Genomic DNA, 17769 nt, shown 5'->3' on the forward strand with positions numbered 1-17769 from the left:
ACCAAAAGAACAGAGGAAGAATTTAGAAGTAAACTTTTGCCACACGTGTCCCTATGAACACGTGGCTGGACGCCTGCGGGGGACTGGGCGTGGTGGGCGGGGCTTAAAAGGAAAAATCTATGAAAACAAAACGCGTGCATATCATGTTTCCGGGGGAAAAATAAAATCCAGTGAAGATGAAAAACACAAGCGATACTTGGCAGAGTTCAGAGGGGAAGAAAACCTAAAATAAATGTTAACCTCTCTCTCTCTCACCGGCAGCAGGAAGTCAGTGTGACGGAGCTCCAGACGTCAATTTAATCCCAGCTGACAGGTTCAGGAATAGAAAAATAACTGGTCTCCGTCTCCTCCGTCCCACCCGGGCGCACGGATGGGACGCCGTTCAGTCGGTTTCCGCTGGGGAAGGGAAATGCGTCGTAGGGGGCGGGGCTAGAGCGTGATGAGGTCGACCAGGTTGCCCTTGGGCGGAGTCATGCTGTCGGGGAAGAAGTTGACGAGCGTGTCGAAGAGCTGCGTCCTCTGGGCGTACGTCTGGTCCACGTCGGAGAACCCTGAGGGAGGGAAGAGGAGAGCAACGCATGAAAAACGTTTCGCCAACTCATTATCACTTCTGTCCATTTTTGTTCCATAAAATATATTTGTACTGAACTAAGTGGAACTCAAACACGAACCCCGTCTTGGGACGTCTGTGCCGTGTCATCACTATTCATATTTATACAACCAATGTGTTTAAGAGTTTTTATTAACTAAAGCTCAGAGTAAACGTACTCCGTTACGAGTAAAAGTCCTGCATTAAAAATGCTACTGAAGTAAAAGCACAAACGACATCATATACTTAAAATACCAAAAGTGAAAGAAAACTCATTAGCAGAACAGCCCATTTCAAATAAATCAATTATTGATGCATACATGTGTTAAGTAAATTAAAGATTAAAGTGCTATGCGGGAATCAACAAATTATGATTTATTTCAGAGACACTGATTACTGAAATGATTATTGATCTTATCAGAACACACACACACACACACACACACACACACACACACACACACACACACACACACACACACAGGGTTCTTACCCAGAGGGATGAAGTCAGAGCTGGACTTGAAGAGAGCCGAGGGCAGCAGCTGGAACTGTAAAGCGACATGTTGGTTAGCCTATGTGTGTGTGTGTGTGTGTGTGTGTGTGTGTGTGTGTGTGTGTGTGTGTGTGTGTGTGTGTGTGTGTGTGTGTGTGTGTGTGTGTTGGACTAACAGACATGACCAGCAGATGGCGCTGCTGCTGCAGGTCACCCTCAGCACACAGATGAGAGCAGAACTGTTTCCCTCTACATTTATACCGTTTCCTTCTGGTTCATTTTCCCAACCGTCGCTCACATTTTCTTGCTTCCCCCTCACTTCATAAGAACAACAACAACAACAACCTACACTGAAGTAACACAACCATGCGTAAAGATGAATCCGGTACCTCTTTGGTCTCCTCGGGGTCGGTGTGGTCCACCGTCAGTGACAGGTCGTTCTGCAGGTATTTGAGCGCGCTCAGCGGCTCTGACTGGGCTTTCTCCTCGAACCTGGCCAATCAAAACACACGGAGGTGAACACCACGCGGCTGCAGTCGCAACCAGGAACCACTAGATGGCAGCAAAGCACAACCAATCCCACAGCTCAGGAGTCCGGTTCCTGTGGCCACTCTTTGACGTTACAAAGTCCAAAGGTGTCACATGACATACTTTCCACTGACGCTTGTCCTTCCTGTAAACCAACTAAAAGAAGGAACATCTGAGGCAACAGTTAATCTACCGAATGTGGAAAACATGAATTGAGTTGCAGTAAATGATTTGAATCCATCCAACTTTCTTCTGTTAATCTACATCATGTCTGTTCTGATATAAATAAAGATGCATTGAGGGAACATGGCTTCTAAAGGGATCGACCTGATCGTGTCATTTTGAGGATGCACCGATCGATAGCATGAGCAAAACAACGTGAGGATGAAATCATTTCAACTCTATTCTTGCTACTGCAAAGCCATTCATCTTCAAAAAGGCATTATTTCCCTAAAATCTGTACAACCTAAGCTAACAATTTATGAAACTCAATTAACCACAATCATTCATAAAAGTATTTCACTTGTGTAAAAAAAACTGAATGTAGAAACATAAAAAACAACTATTTAGAATTTGAACTATGATCTTTTAATTTTGTATAACGGCCTATGATAGTTTAGTACTTTACATCATCAGTCTTAGCCTTTTGCTCCAAAAAATGTATAGTATAAAAGTTCTAGTCATCAATTTAAACAATATCATGCAAATAACCTTTCCAATGTTTTGCAAACATTTGGAAACCATTGAAATCTATACATACGCAACATTTGGAGGGGAAAATGGAGGCTTCACATCCTCTATCTATCTACACATTTTTACCACCTCGACGGGAGCTCCCCTTGTAAAGGGTTAAATGACAAGCAGGACGGAGACGAATCATTTCATGTTTAATTTAATCAGTGATGGGAAATAACCCATGTGTTTCATAACACGAGTATTGAGTCTCATAACAAAATATATAACAGTCAAAGACATGTGATGAGGTGGTGGGAGGAGTGTCGTTGGCTCAGTGGCTGCGGGAATAAAGAAGTAGATGAAGAAGCTGGACCCGACCTGTACTTCCTGATGAGGTATCTGCAGTGGCGCAGCAGGTACTCCTTGGAGGGCCGACACAGTTTCAGGGACCAGAAGTCGTCCAGGCGCATCTTGGGAGAACAAGACTTTCCGGGGTTTCCACCAAACAAGTAATGCACCTGGACACAGGAAATACACACGGTCACAATGTGCACAGGTAAAGCACACACACGGTGTACTGTACGTACACACACACTGGGTATATTACACAATGGCTACACTTATTTATTTGCCTGCTAATTCACACACAACGTACAAAGCAGTGATGTCATCACGGTGTAATCGGACTGCAAACGTGCAAACTTCAAAAAGTGCTCTGGAGTGTTACTATTGTTCCTCGTGAGATTGTGTGCGACAAATCAGAGTGCGCACGGGTCTCGGCTGTGTGTGTGTGTGTGTGCTACCTTGTGCATCTCATCGTAGACCAGCTGGTGTGCGAAGCGTGGACACGGCTCCTCCTCCTGCAGAGCCTTGCTTGGGTTTTCTTTCACTGCCTGGTCATTCTTATAAACGCACGACCTGAGCAGGGGCGCGCACACACACACACACACACACACACACACACACACACACACACACACACACACACACACACACACACACACACGGAAGCAAGTTTACATTAGTGACGAAAAGACTGAACACTTCCTGAAGCTCTCACAGAAAAGCTGCTCAACAAATGCAGTTCATTGCACGTGCACACACACACACACACACACACACACACACACACACACACACACACACACACACACACACACTTTGTGGAGAGAAACAAGCACACGTGTCACATTGACTTATTTCACTGGACATTGAGCACAAGAACAGCTCCTTAAGTCAATGTACTGGAACAGTGAGGGCTGCAGCCTAACGGCCTGTTCTTTCACCATCACTGATCCAAACAGGATGCACGCGCACACACACACACACACACACACACACACACACGGAACATGCCGTTCCCTCGTGGAGGGCTGGGTGATTGTGTGAAGAGGTCAGGAAGCGCGGCGATGTGTGATTATTTGTGTAAAAATATTCGAAGAGTGTTGCGTTTGCATGCTCGCTCTCTGCTGCGGTGGAGATCTCAGCTGCCAAGAGCCGCTGTGAGAGAAAGCATTTCCTGCGAGTGCGTCGGCTGCGGCGATGATCACAACTGCTGCGCAGTGTGTGTGTGTGTGTGTGTGTGTCATTGTGTCATTCCCTCTCCTACCAGTTGTTGCGGGCGATGTCGTAGATCCAGAAGGAGTTGCGGACGTTCTCCTCGCGCTTGTCCTTGTCCTTGCTGAGGCCCGACAGCACGTGGATCTCGTTGAGCTCGGGGTCGATGGTGGCCCTCTGGGTGAAGCCCGTCATCGGCACTGCGGCGGCAACAACGGCAACCGTGAATTCGACGCGGAACCAAACACAAACATTTCCTCGTCCAGCCGCCGCAGCGGAGAGAAGAGCGGAGTTGACGAGTTTGACAAGCGCCATAAATAATAAAACGTCCGTCTCCGCAAAAAAACTAAAAAGTCAAGTTAACGGAAGTGAAGAAAGCTACTCTGCAACAAGGCAACAGGGCACCATGGCAACGGGGCCCGGCAGAGAGGGACTGAACAGCATGCCAATGCAACCCGATGGGCGTGGGATCAATTCCCTGTGGAGGTCAACACTTTGCAGCATTCCTGGAACTGAGAGCCTCAATGAAATGTAAACAGTGGATGTCAATCTGTTGATTTATGGTTCATTTGTTGTGACATAGTATAATAACAACTCAAATGTCTCAGAAAATCTGATTATTTTATATTTGAAGTCTTAATTCAATGAGAAAATACTTATTTCTTATTAATTTGTCAGGAGTAAACAGGCTTTACCGTGTGGTTATAACACGTGGACTATTTATTTATTGAATCACCAAAAACATATAAGTTATATGTATCGATAAAGATATGCAATGACCTATATCAGGAGAGCAGATTTCACGGAGCAGCTACTCTACACACCTAATACTGTGTCTAGTCTAGTCTCATCTCATGTCAAACACATGTTTAAAAGTGAGGCACAACTTGGTTCAACTGATTTACATTTGAAGACCAGTTCTACGCTCTTTAGAAAGCCGGGAGAAAACACATAACTGAGCCAAGTCAGGACATTTTCTTTCTTCCGTGGAGGCAACAGAGACTAGACCTCAAACGTCACTGACATGGCAGAAACGGAATTCATTAAAGATATACCAACAATGAGCTTAACCGGACCAAAGCTCCCAGCTTGGGTTACAGGTCAGCGGTCAGGAGTGACGTGGCGAGGAGCTGCTGCTGCTGCTGCTGCTGCTGCTGCTGCTGCTGCTGCTGCTCACGGCAACATGCGAGGCTGATTATGAGAGAACAATTTGTGCTTCCTTCCTGCCAAGACACATTCTGTTCTTTCTTGATCCGTTTCACCGGCGCACGCATTTGAATTGTTCAATTCCTCTCGCAAGACAGTCAATACTGAAGTTCTGCATTCCTGTTGTATTCATTCAGATCTGCTTTTTCTACAAAAAGATACTACAGTGGAACTAAGTACTTAGCACTGGTACTCCATAGTGAACAGTTTAGCAGCACCAACACAATATCCAGGCACAGTTACTGATAAATGCTTTGGTTCTAGACAATCCACTAGAGCCGTGTGCTTTATTGTGCGTGTATACAGTATAATCCTACTAATATAATACCAGGCTGTATCTGAACCCATCCGAGCAGAGAAGGTTCACATCCTGTAGCCCGCTCTGACTCGCTCTATTGTGAGTATTTTGACACGTTGGAGGCAGCAGACGAGTCTCTCTGATTGCATATGTGCAGTATGAGCGTCAAACACTTTTGCTGAGCTGGCATTTCCTCCCTTCACATTACACTGCACTGGTCCGATGAGTGAGCAAAGAAGCACTCAAACAGGGGGCGAGTGTTTTTCCAGTGTGAGCGAGTGCATAGAAAATAGCGGCAGCCGTTTTGACGTAAAAGAACAACTTCAGATTTACAGAACAACCCGTTTCTTTATAGGAGTGAGACTATAAATATAAATGTGTGCTCACCCATGCCCGAGTCCTTCTTAGTGCCATCGGATATGATCTCCACGTGGTCTCCGTCCACATCGTAGCTAAAGAAATCATTGAGGTACGTCTTTGACCTCTGACCTCCAAACACGTACAGGCAGCGGTTTCTCTGTAGGAAACAGAAGAGACGACAACAGAATTAGCGTCCAAGCTAACTGCGTCTTATTCGATTCGATCAGGAAGGAATTCCCCTGACAGCTAAATAAATTAACCCAAAATGTGCATTCCGGACTCACGGTGTGGAAGAGCATGCAGTGCCCGATGCGGGACTGGACGTCCTCTGGCCCGGCGTTGCACGAGTCTTCCCGCAGGAGGCTCCACGTCCCGGCCTGACAGTGGAAGGCGTACAGGCCGCTGAACTGCGGCTCCGACGTCCGACTGTCCTCCACGCTGCCGTTACAGGTCAGGATGCGCCCGCCAAACGTGTAGATCATGTGCTTCTCCGAGTCCATGCACATCTTGCAGGGAGAGCGGGGGACAGGAGACGGAGCGAAGCAGGAAGGGTGAGAGCTAGGTCAGAGTTTAGCCTCGACTTTATCGAGTTAATCAATGAATGCTGCTCAAGATAACCATTTGAGATGCCACTGACATCCGCTTAGAATCTGTTTTTTTCATTTCTAGAATTCTTTCTAGCCGTTAAAAACCTGGAGCTAGAACATTACAATGAGCTCTGGGTAACGTCGGACATTTAAAGTCTATTTTCCTGACCATTACGACAGTGGCTGTGTGTGTTGGCTCTGAGCGCTACCAAAACACAAGGGACCCTCGCATCTTGTTGCTCAGCTAATGTGCTGCTCACACAGTGGGAGCTGACGTTATTGTTAGTCCAAAACCACCACCGAACTGCATGCTGGGTACAGCTCGCTCTAGGTCACTCACTACAATATCAACTGTTACAGAACTGCTGTAAGAGTCGTTTCTAAACTTTTGTCATCAATGAGGGTTGACTAAATGAGTGGATTTCACGAGCTAAATACAAATGTAGGTTGGAAATATGAACTATAAGAGGTCAGGGATTTTCCAGCTACCTGGTGGTCAAACACCAACTTGGGCCCGCCGTCAGCAGACGTGTCCTCGCTGAGTAGCGTCCAGGTGTTGGCGTCGATGTCGTAGCGGTAGAAGTCGCTCTTCAGGGACTTGCTGTTCCTGACGCTGGAGTCCAGGTACCGGCCCAGCGTGTAGATCTGACGCCGCTGGGAGTCGATGCACATCTTGTGGCACGAGCGAGCGCTGGGGCCGCTCTGATGGCACACAGGGGACCGACAGAGTCGCTCGTCAATAAGCATCCGTGTTTGTTCACTTCTTCATTTTTTACTCAATGCTTTCTGACCCCACTCACCTCTTTCTCCGTGTCTCTGGAGATGCAGGACCACTGGTTCTCCTGAACACTGTAAGCCCAGAAGTCAGCCAAGTCCTGCGTGCCGTCCCAGCCGCCAAACAGGTAAACGGTCTCTGTGGGGAAACGGGCAAGCGGAACTACGTTAAACCTTCTCTCCCGGATCTGCAGTCCGCTTTGGGAGGCAGCGAGCTGAACTCCAGCGCACTGACATCCCTCTGTCCCACACAGTTAATAATCAGTTTTTATAGACAAATGTGTTTATTGAATATCTATACGTTTGCTGATATCTGGTCGATAGAGAAAGTGTTTAATTATTCTTGCATACACGACACAGCTGCACTGTGCACCGTGGGCTGCTCCGTTAGGGAAAACATCTTATTCACCACTATTTGGGTACATTTGAAACAACGTTGCTCATCTCTGGAAACATCCTACAGTTCTAAAGGACAATTAGTACATTTTAAAAGTTAAATGTATCAATGTGGTGCACATGACAGGCCGGATGTATGAAGAACGTTTTGCTCGAGCAAACTATTTAAACACATTGGTGGAATAGATTTATAACACGAACCGGTTTACGTCACAATGTTCCTTTTATGATGATTAAATAGTTTCCTTCACTCAATCGGCTCGGGCCAGTCTATTTTTTGGGGGCATTAAACCCTCTTCTGGTTTAAATATTCTCAAAACACATTTTGTAACTGCAGAGTCAGCGCTGCAGAAGAGAACACGGTGTGTGGACACATTGATGGTACTGCGATACCGATACCTGTTTACAACACGTGTGCTGCGTCTCCTATTAATAAGATAGCCAGCCTGTGCTGTGAAATCATCGTTTGGTACAAATACAGGACACTGAGGCTCAGGCACATGGGAGTGTGTGAGTGTGTGTGTTGTGATTGTATCAGAAACTTGTGTCGGAGGAAATGAGCTGCGCCATTGCTGCTACAACTCTAAAACTGAGTCACTGATAACGATCAATAGGTTTTGGGATGAGTAAAAAAAAAAAAAGAAGCTTAAAGTTTGTGAATAAATGTGTGCTGTAGCTGTGTGGCTTAGATTAAAAAGAGCTGAAGCTCTGTTGCATCGTCTCACTGTGAATGACACAGCATTCCAGCATGAGATCACAATCTATAATAATTAACTCAATATACGGAAATATTACTGAGGCTCGAGATCAGGATCAGGAGTAAAAGTGACGAGACCAAAGCCATGTTCTGTGTTAATACATCCACAGGCTCTCTAGTTAGCTCCATGACAATCAGTACGGAAGATAATGACCCAGGATCAAAGCTCTCTGAACGGGTTCTGCATGTGAATAGCCGCGTGTTTGTTTCTGTCAAAACAAGTTGTGATTCATGTGCTCTTAGAAGAGAAATGCCCTCAGGACAGTTTTGTTTTTGGAGGAGGAGAAAGGGCTGGAGGTGGAGGAGACGGGGAGGGAGGGTTAATTTAATTAAGCGGTAATGGAGTCGGAGTCATTGCCGAGTCATAACACTGGCTGCGTGGGTCTCACCGGTCTGGACGTCAATCACCATTTGATGTCCTCCCCTCATCCCGGGCCTGTTGTCGTCGCCGTCACCTGCTTAGAGGAGAGGAGAGGAGGAGACAAAGGGTGGCGTGTGAGCGTGGGATGGAGGATGACGCGAGAGAGGAGAGAATGGGACGATGGGAGGAGCAGAGGGGGAGCAGAGGGGGAGCACGGCTTTAGCGACCACAAAGCTTTCACAGTGTATCAAACGTTCGATCGACAAATGGGGAAGAGCTCCCACTCGAAGAGATGGTCTCACTGTTCATGTCGTCTCGGTTGATTTCTTGGGCGCTTGTACCTTTGTTGCATTTCGGGATGATCTGACTCCACCGGGGCTTGTATTCTTGCTGGCTGATATACTGGTTAAACAAACCGTCTAGCGAGGAGAGAAGAGGATGGAATACGGCAAAGATCACCATTAACGCAAGCAGAAACCAGGCAGACATTTGTAAATGATTAAGGAACCACTGACGATTCTAAAGAACTCTAGAATCCATCAGGCCGAGCAGGATACCTCCGACAGCTTTGTCTATGAGCTCCTCGCAGGCGTCGAAGTCTCCTTGCAGCACCAGCCGGTCGTGCAGGTGGGTGAGCATTGGGTGCTCCAGCGCTATCCGGGTCTTCTTCTGCAGCGACTCAAAGGCCTCCGTGTAGTTATGCTGTCGGAAGTGCTTGAGGCAAAGGCGGATGGCTTCCTGTTCTCTGTACTGCGAGGAAAGAGATGCGGGCAGATTTATAGCAGCGATGGGCTGGAATCCCTGCACAAGCACCACCCACAGCTGTTAGCCACACCGTGTCTGGAGCAGTTCACGAAGCGTGACAACAGTCCCGTTTGAACTTAGGTCACACTTATGAACACCAAAAGCTTGGTTCAAAAAGCTCATTTATCTTTAAGACAGCACAGATTCATTTAAAAAGGTGCTAAATTCCAAATACAGATGATTGCCTGAGCCGGCGGCCAGCAGCTAACGGCACAAACAACAGCAGCGGTGCTGACAGAGTCAACCGTTATAACCAGAGGGCGAACCGGAGGATGGTATATTGTAGTTTCCATAACAATGCAGGGGGTCGGGTCGGGGCGCCGTTATCAGCTGGAACTGCAGTGCAGAATGGTGGCGATTAGCTAGCCAATGGGGCGCACACACACTGGGACTAACATGCATCAACACGCCAACGCGACCTATAAATGAAGCACGAAGAAGCTCCGATTTAGAGACGGACCAAATGCCGAACTCAAGCCTTCAAAATTATAAAAACAAAACAATGGGCCCGAGTCGACTCCACTATGTCTTTACATAGATAATATATGATAGTTTAGTGCTCCGAGTTTGGAATTTAGCACCTTTTAGAAGCTAGGTTTATCTTGCTAAATGGAAAAGAACAATCAGTGAATCAGTGATTGATTAAAAAAGGTATTGTTCTTTCCTCGGCATAAAGAAGCAACACCCAGCCGCACTAAAGCCACTTCCATCAGAGCCATGTGAGACGTGGGCCTATAATTCCATCCCACTCAAAACATTATGATATATGGGCATAAGAAGATAAGAAGTTTGCATTTATTTAGTTACCAATTGCTCAGAAAGTGTTGCCTGGGGTCAAACTGAAATGTGTAATGATGCAGTGATTCTGGTCTTAATAAATGACGTGAAGGAGTAGAGATTCAGTTCATCTTGATAGAGCTGAAACGGGACAACAAGTGAATACACTTTATGAATGTGTTTCTGCTGAGTCTTTTACGTTCCCTGGTTTGGTTGTTGGGACTTACCTTGCTGTACCAGTTAAGGCAGGGCTGCACCACATCGGGATCTTCGATACCGTGCAGCTCAATGTACCAGATGCTGAAGTTAAAACTGGGACCCCAAGACATCAGAGGCACTGAGACCCAGAGCAAGAGAAGATGTGTCAAAAGACAGACATGCTGAGACCAACAGAAACCACCAATGGAACCATGATGTAGTACCAGATATTTGCACCACCGGCCCCAAGAACAATATTGGGCCACAATTAGTGTATATCTTAACTACAACACAAACTCTGATTTTAGCGTATGCAACGTATGCTATAGTGGTGTCGTCTCACAGACACAATCAGTCCGGGCCGAGTGAGTCATCAGCGCAAAACAAAGTCACTAAAACAGCGCCGACTGCATGATCAGCACCATGGACAGCGCCACACATCCGACCATCAGGAACGACAGCGTGGGGGGAGGTGGGGCATTTTCATCTGCTCTCTCTCTCGTCATCTAGAAATCAAACTTTCATATTTTGACCACCTAAAAGCTGTAAGACAATTCAGGAAACGACTTCTATTAATGTGATGATTAATGATTGTAGTCTACTTAGTTACACCAACAAGGAGAAAGCCAGATGGTTTTACCAGTTTTTAAAGTTCTTCTTTACTAGTTTTTAAATTGCTTGGCTCCGCCTGGACTTATTGCTGACGCATTGCGTTATATTGCTGAGTTTCACACTCCGTTTCCTGATTAAGAGGGCACTACATTCACCATTTGTCGCTGTCCGTTGACGGGGGGGTTCTGAATTCATGTTGCCGTAGCGTTTAGTGAAGGCCATCCAAAACGTCCCACAGTAACGTCAAGGCTCTTCTGAAAACCGCAGACACTTGACAAACCACACCAGCTCTCACCTATTTTGACAAATCTGCAGGGAAACATCTGCTCATCAATCTTGTGCTTTAAGGTGAACGTTTCCTTGTTGTAGTCATTCTTAAGGCCACTGGAAGAGAGAGAGGAGAAAAACAAAACAGAGAAGATGACGCAGCTGTTTCACAAATGACATTAGTGGTTGAGCTGCCAACTGCATCCATATGCCGGTACAGTTTGGACAGTTGTCTAAATCTGGCTGTTAACCAATTGGCAGTTATAATCCGTCCTCCTCTTCTTTAACTAACAGGCAGTGTGGTAATGGAGGGAAACTGGATTTTGTAAATCACCTATAAAGATAACTTTTCTGTGCTGATTGCATCCGTTTCAGTTTCCGAATGGTATTGAGGAAGAATAAACCCAGTGTCAGCAGCTACAGCAGCATTTATGCAGGTTTTTTTAAACATGACTAGGTCATCTTAATTCAGATCTGCTAATAAAAAAGCAGAAGGAATTGTTTCTTCTACTTCCCCACAATACAGCTCTTCCAGAAATGTATGATCTTGCCATCACAAGAATGTAATTAAAAGTCAACCAATTCTGCCCAAAACATTTCTAGGGACACACTGACCCAACTTTTTCATCCAGATTGCGGTCATTATGTGATAATCACAGTCGATATTATGCACTAGATATTGCTGTGTCGCCAACGGCCCACCATTACTGAAGGAATGCAACCGAGAGGGAAAACGTTGGATATCATAAAGAACTATATTCAGTGGTGACAGTAGATTGATGTTCTTGCCGGTACTACTACCCCAACCTTCATATTGTTCTCCTCCCACCACCAGCTTTACACATATCAGAAAAACACACATGAAGAAGAAGAAGAAGAAGAAGAAGAAGAAGAAGAAGAAGAAGAAGAAGAAGAAGAAAATGCTCCAAATGGCATTGTAATTTGTCACTGTAGCGGCATCAAACTGTAATAATCATGGACTGGCTTTTCATCTCACCTGGACAAAAGCTCTGTCATGTTTTCTTCACTCATCCCACCAAACACTTTAAACTTCTTGAGGTTGCACACGTGAGTCTTCTCATACTTCCCAAAGGTGATGCTCTGAACAATCGCCGGCCTTTCCAATTTCAAGATTAAAAACTGGAGAGAGAAGAAGACAGGAGTCATGAAAAAGCCTGAAGGCCAAGAGCAGAGTTATGACTCCAGCAGTGTGTGGCGGACAGCAGGAAGCCGCTTGTGCTTCCGGCCACCGCCTCCTTGTCTTATTATAATGACTGCAGCGAAGTCCATCTACTGTGTCAGGCAAGTGGAGTTGCACACATTCTATGAGCCGCATCCACGAGTCACTGGTGCTCTAACAAGCCAGGAAATCTACTGCAAATCACCCAGCGGCCATCAGGCCAGAGCCAGTGGAGACAACCGGCCGGACATGGAAGCAACCAGGGCCCAATGTTTTCACTCATTAGATACATAGATATCACATCAGTCTATGTCCTCTTTATCAATATTCATTTGACTGGGATGAAACTTTAATAAAGACCGTTGTCACTCATGAGTCCTTCCACATAATGGAGGGAAAATAAAAGACTTCTGACTCCTCTGTGAGGTATTGATCCGGCTCTTTGACCCCAGTGTGTCACGAGTCAACATGCTTAAGCACGTCCTGATCCTCCCACCACGACTTGTGTGTTCTACGCATAATCACTTGGCACACACTTTGATTTCATTGCATTAGATATATTTATTTTGAACAGTTAATAAAGAAAACTAAAAGAAAAACAGGAAACCGCTAATTCTAAATGAAGTAAATATAAGTTAGTAAGTTCCTATCCCTTTCTATAACTAAACATGAATTATGAATTTAGTATTTATCACATATACACATAATATATGTGTATATAAGCCTATGTGGTGGTCATCTTGACATGCAAAACCAAACAAAACCATTCCTTAGGTTGATGGAGGAACATTTAACCTCTGAGTAAAGTTCACCGTCTTGTTTAGTTTTCTGAAGCCAAAAGCAATATGCACTTTGTTTTAAGTGTGTACAAATCAATGATGGTGAAGAATAGGTTACACTTTTTCAAGAAGTGAATTCTATTGTATTTTTTTAAGTACTATGGTGTTTTGATTGCGCTCCAGTTGTAATAAGCGGCACATAATTAAATGACTACATACATATCAGCATATACCAATATCTGAATGACTCCATATTGATAGCTATTCTGTAGCTTCACTCAACTATGCTTTTCAGTTCTCTGCTTTTGAAAACAGATACTGGCAAATACCAACAGATGGGACATGCACAGGAAATAGTTAAATAATCACACTGTAATTCATTGCTTGCAAATCTGAATTTGAGTTTTCAGCAAATAATATGTTGAGATAAAAAAATTGACAGTGTAAAACCTCTGCCTATGAAGTCCTCCTGCATATTTGTTTTGTTGCTCATGTCTATTGTTCTCAGCCCTCCCTCTGCCACCCAGCTGCTAGACAGATAAATAGCGGGAGGATTTGGAGACTAGGGTGCTCAACCTGGTGAGTGGTTAACCATTGCTGTGAATGCTTCATTTCCTCTCAACATACAACACAGACTTTCCGATTCAACCTCAAACTCGGCTTGTAGTCAGTCAATGAGTTCAAGAGACACAATGAGAAACAACTTGCCCCCATGTTCCCTAAGCGCCCTCAGTCGTAGAGCACCCTCTCTTGGTCCATTAGTTGACTTTTGGTCTTAGTCGACTGAGGTTTATTTTGTTGATTAGTTGCTTTTTGTGCTTTTATCCTGCTGACTGACTTGTTTCAAAGAAAAGTATGAGCACATCTCTGGTAGTTTTTAAGTTTTGCTTTTGTGTAATTCTCTTTGGAGAATTAAATCACCTAATTGATAAGTCGACAAAATCATATGAGTGTTTGTCAATAATCAAGGAAAGTCCTACTCAGTACCTGATGATTGTTCTGTCCATCCACATTAAGCCCTATGCTCCCTCAACCCCGTCCTTGGCCCACTTTAAAATCTGTTTCAACCTTTTTGAGACCTTTCCATAGATTGCTCTATAGCACACCAACGACTCTCCTGTCACACAAGTCAAGGGAAGGGGACAGTTTGTGGAAGCAGCAGCGGGCCTACCTGTGGAGGGTAGTTGCTTTCAGAAGACCACCTGGAAGACTGATCATTAGGTTTGTCCACCAAGATATTCCTTAAAAAAAAAAAAAACACCCACAAAAGAAAGGTAGAGTTAACTTATACCCCGTGGGACATCACGGCAGTAACACACTGGAGACCCAGCAGACAGTGTTCAATGGAGGTTATGACACAGGATCACAATTTAACCATGGGGGAAGAATAACCGTGTGTATGTGCGTGTGCGTGTGCGTGTGTCGGCCAGATTGTGCTCTTTCAAAAAGGAGTCACTTTATTAGTTCAGTTCAGGTAAACTAGCGGGCAGTTGTTGTTAGCTCGCTCACGTTAGCCACAGCTAGCCGGTGTCTGTAGTGCTGAACCAGCAACAGGCGAAAGCTCTGAAACTATGCGTGACTTCTCCTACACATTGTGCCATTTACAGTGTGTTTTGTGTACTCTATCCATAAAACCGTTCATTTTAATAACACAAATAGCAAGTAGCCGGCGGACAAGCTGAGTAGCTGTTGGTTAGATAACAGCAGCTAGTTACTTTAGCGCCGAAGTAAAGGGGACGTTCGTTTTCTACAAAGCAAGGTGCCGGACCTCACACTGCTGAATCCAATTTAGAAAAATGCGGGCGTGTTATAACTGGTTGAAACGGATTTTTCTGAACTGGTGGCAGGCCAAAGTAATGAGGGCTGCTGATCCAAAAGCGAGCAAGAAGGACATATATACCAAAGTGTGCCTTTAACGGAGGGGCGGTGCACAAGAGACCAACTGTTATCTGTGTAATGATCTATATAAATAACTACACGTTACGAAATAAATTAATGTCATCTCCTCGAACATAGAATTCTTCTTTAAAAAGGTGCCACAAACGCCTCACAGTACCACCATCACCATCGTATCAACACCAACCGCCCCTGCCGCCTCTAACAAAGCTAACGCCCGCTGGCTCGGCTCGCAGACGGGCTAGGCCAGTCGGGCCGGCCGGGAGAAACATTGGTTCATTGAGGCGATAAAAGTCCACTCGTGTCCATAAAACCTAGCGCATACGCCGGGCCACCTGACGTGCGCGTTACTCACTCGGGTAAATACGTCGAGGAGTAAGAGCTCCATTTAAAAACGCTGAAAGTGAGGACTCTGCTCTCCGGAACGACAGCCATCTTGTTGCAGAAAATAACAAGCAGCGGGCGGCAAGCGAGGGGCGCGCGGTGACAGCCCTTAAAGAGACAGTACACCCTGTTTTGTTTTGTTCGTACAGGGAAGAATGGACTAGATACAGTATAGTTAGGCCAGACTATCCATGATAATATAACATTAGATGTTCACATTATCATATAAATTATATTATAAACTGTACTTTAAGAGGAGTTCAGCTCCCAAATTATATAACGCTAATAATAAAACTTAACTACTGCGGCTACATCAAAGTATAATTTTGCTTACAGCTTTGGAAAAAACATTGAAGTCACATTTGATAAAGCTAAACAGTTATTTATCTTTCCAGAACCAGTGTTCAGATACATAGGACCCTCCTCTCCTGTCACTTTGTGGCCTGATTCACCTGCCTCGAGGCAAGAATGAGCTGCTGGGCCTTTTGTAGGCTAAAAATAAGAAAGTAAAAGTCTTGGTTTTTGATTTTGACACAGGACTACTCTTCAAGACAGAGGCTCAACTTCAAGGAAGAAAGCAGTGACACGTAAGGGCCCTTCATGTCAGTTGATAGGCCTGTTATCTTAAGAGGGCACTACATGTCCACACAGTGAACCTTGGTTTTTAATGAAGGGCCCAGTAGTACTACTTACATGCCGTGTGGTTGGTAATCCAGTTCTTTTGTTGTGGACCGTTTATTACTGGAGGGAGAACATATTGATGCAATGGTCACAGCAGTAACTTTTAGAGACAGTTGTTTGAACAAGAGGCATGGGAAGTTCTTGAGTTTTAAAGAAGAATACTTGATGAAGTGAGTGTGCTTTGTATCTTTGAACAAACTGTTTATCTGCTGAATATGCATACTTACATTTGTACATGTTCACACAGCCAGAGATATCTTGGTAACTGTACTAAGTGGATGCCAAGCTCTTTTGTTATAAATGTTGCACACTGCTACGCTCCGATGACATTTTAATGTCACCCATTAATCGAGCCTACTATCAAGTCCTGTCAGGCCCCGTCTTGCCTTGTTTTGTTGTGTCTTGTCCTGTCGTGTCCTATTGTATCCTGTAGCCTTTCAAGCCCCGTCTCGTCTTGTCCGATCTCGCCCTGCTGGGTCCTGCCTTGTGATGTCATAAAGTGGATTAATAGATGTTATGTACGAGCCATTATTGGCCTGTAGATCGGTTTAACTTTGCAGTGGTTCTTTTCTGAAACAAAGACAGCCCATGTGCTGTGGTCCGTCTTTTAAAAGCTCCTCTCTGGGTGATCTCAGGGTTTCACTACATGTCCAGTCACTGATCGCTCACAGTGTGGATGAATCATCTGATGAGTAATGTGAACGCAGCTTCATTCCAGTTAACTGGACCTCTTTTTACTGGAAGTTTTACTTTTTTACTTCCCCTGTCCTGTGAAGATCAACATTTGCAGTATATAAATAATTATTTTTATATATATATATATATATGTTATATTCAATTCCCAAACATTTTATTTGGTATAAGATGCCCTAAAGTCCATTTTACTAAGAGCTAAAGTAACAAAGGACCAAGCTTTCAGGATCAATATTCAGATATTTTTTGTAACCACTCTGCCTCATTATAATCTCCTGTGTTCTCATTTGCTTATTTATTTAAACTTTTAAATGAACTCCTTATGTATAATGATGGGGTGGCAAGAGGCAGCATGTAAAATAATAAAATTCAGACAGAATCTCATCAATCGATTGCAGAGGATCGTGATACGATCAACAGCTGCTAAATGGACCTTGAGGTAAGACCATCAAGTCAGTTGTAGTCTGGTCACCATCTGTCACATTTGACATTCTGTAAACACGATAAATGTCTTTTAATATACAAGCGCGCTTTGGATTTCTGTTTTATACCTTCTCAAAGAATCTGCAGCTCCTCAAAAGGAGCCACTTTTAGTTGGCGGTGTCACTTGATCCGTGGAGCAGATAGCACACAAAAAGAAGGCGGGGAAGGTAGAGAGGTGTCTTTTCTTGGCAGAGTTGTAATCCGCTCTAATTCAAACCTCAGGGGGTCCTCCAGCCTCTGAGACCCCCGGACCTCTGGTATGATCACCCAGACCTCTGTTCACCGGACCTGTGGTATGATCACCTGGACCTGTGGTATGATCACCCGGACCTGTGGTATGATCACCCAGACCTGTGGTATGATCACCCGGACCTGTGGTATGATCACCTGGACCTGTGGTATGATCACCTGGACCTGTGGTATGATCACCCAGA

At 44.9% G+C, this 17769-nt stretch overlaps 1 protein-coding gene across 1 annotated transcript; it reads right to left on the reverse strand.

Moving 5' to 3' along the window:
• Positions 1-429: 429 nt before the first annotated feature.
• On the reverse strand, positions 430-15529 carry mkln1 (muskelin 1, intracellular mediator containing kelch motifs; the record flags this gene model as incomplete). The annotated part of the gene is made up of 18 exons (XM_079236313.1): positions 430-551; positions 1083-1137; positions 1472-1574; positions 2664-2803; positions 3089-3203; positions 3895-4042; positions 5734-5863; positions 5991-6212; positions 6783-6995; positions 7094-7206; positions 8610-8675; positions 8923-9000; positions 9139-9331; positions 10390-10499; positions 11268-11356; positions 12237-12379; positions 14370-14439; positions 15450-15529. 18 exons carry the CDS (start codon positions 15527-15529, stop codon positions 430-432), a joined length of 2190 nt encoding a protein of 729 aa, XP_079092439.1.
• Between the last annotated feature and the right edge of the window lie 2240 nt (positions 15530-17769).

The sequence above is a fragment of the Taurulus bubalis genome, assembly GCF_910589615.1.
Source record: "Taurulus bubalis genome assembly, chromosome: 20".
Classification (NCBI taxonomy): domain Eukaryota; kingdom Metazoa; phylum Chordata; class Actinopteri; order Perciformes; family Cottidae; genus Taurulus; species Taurulus bubalis.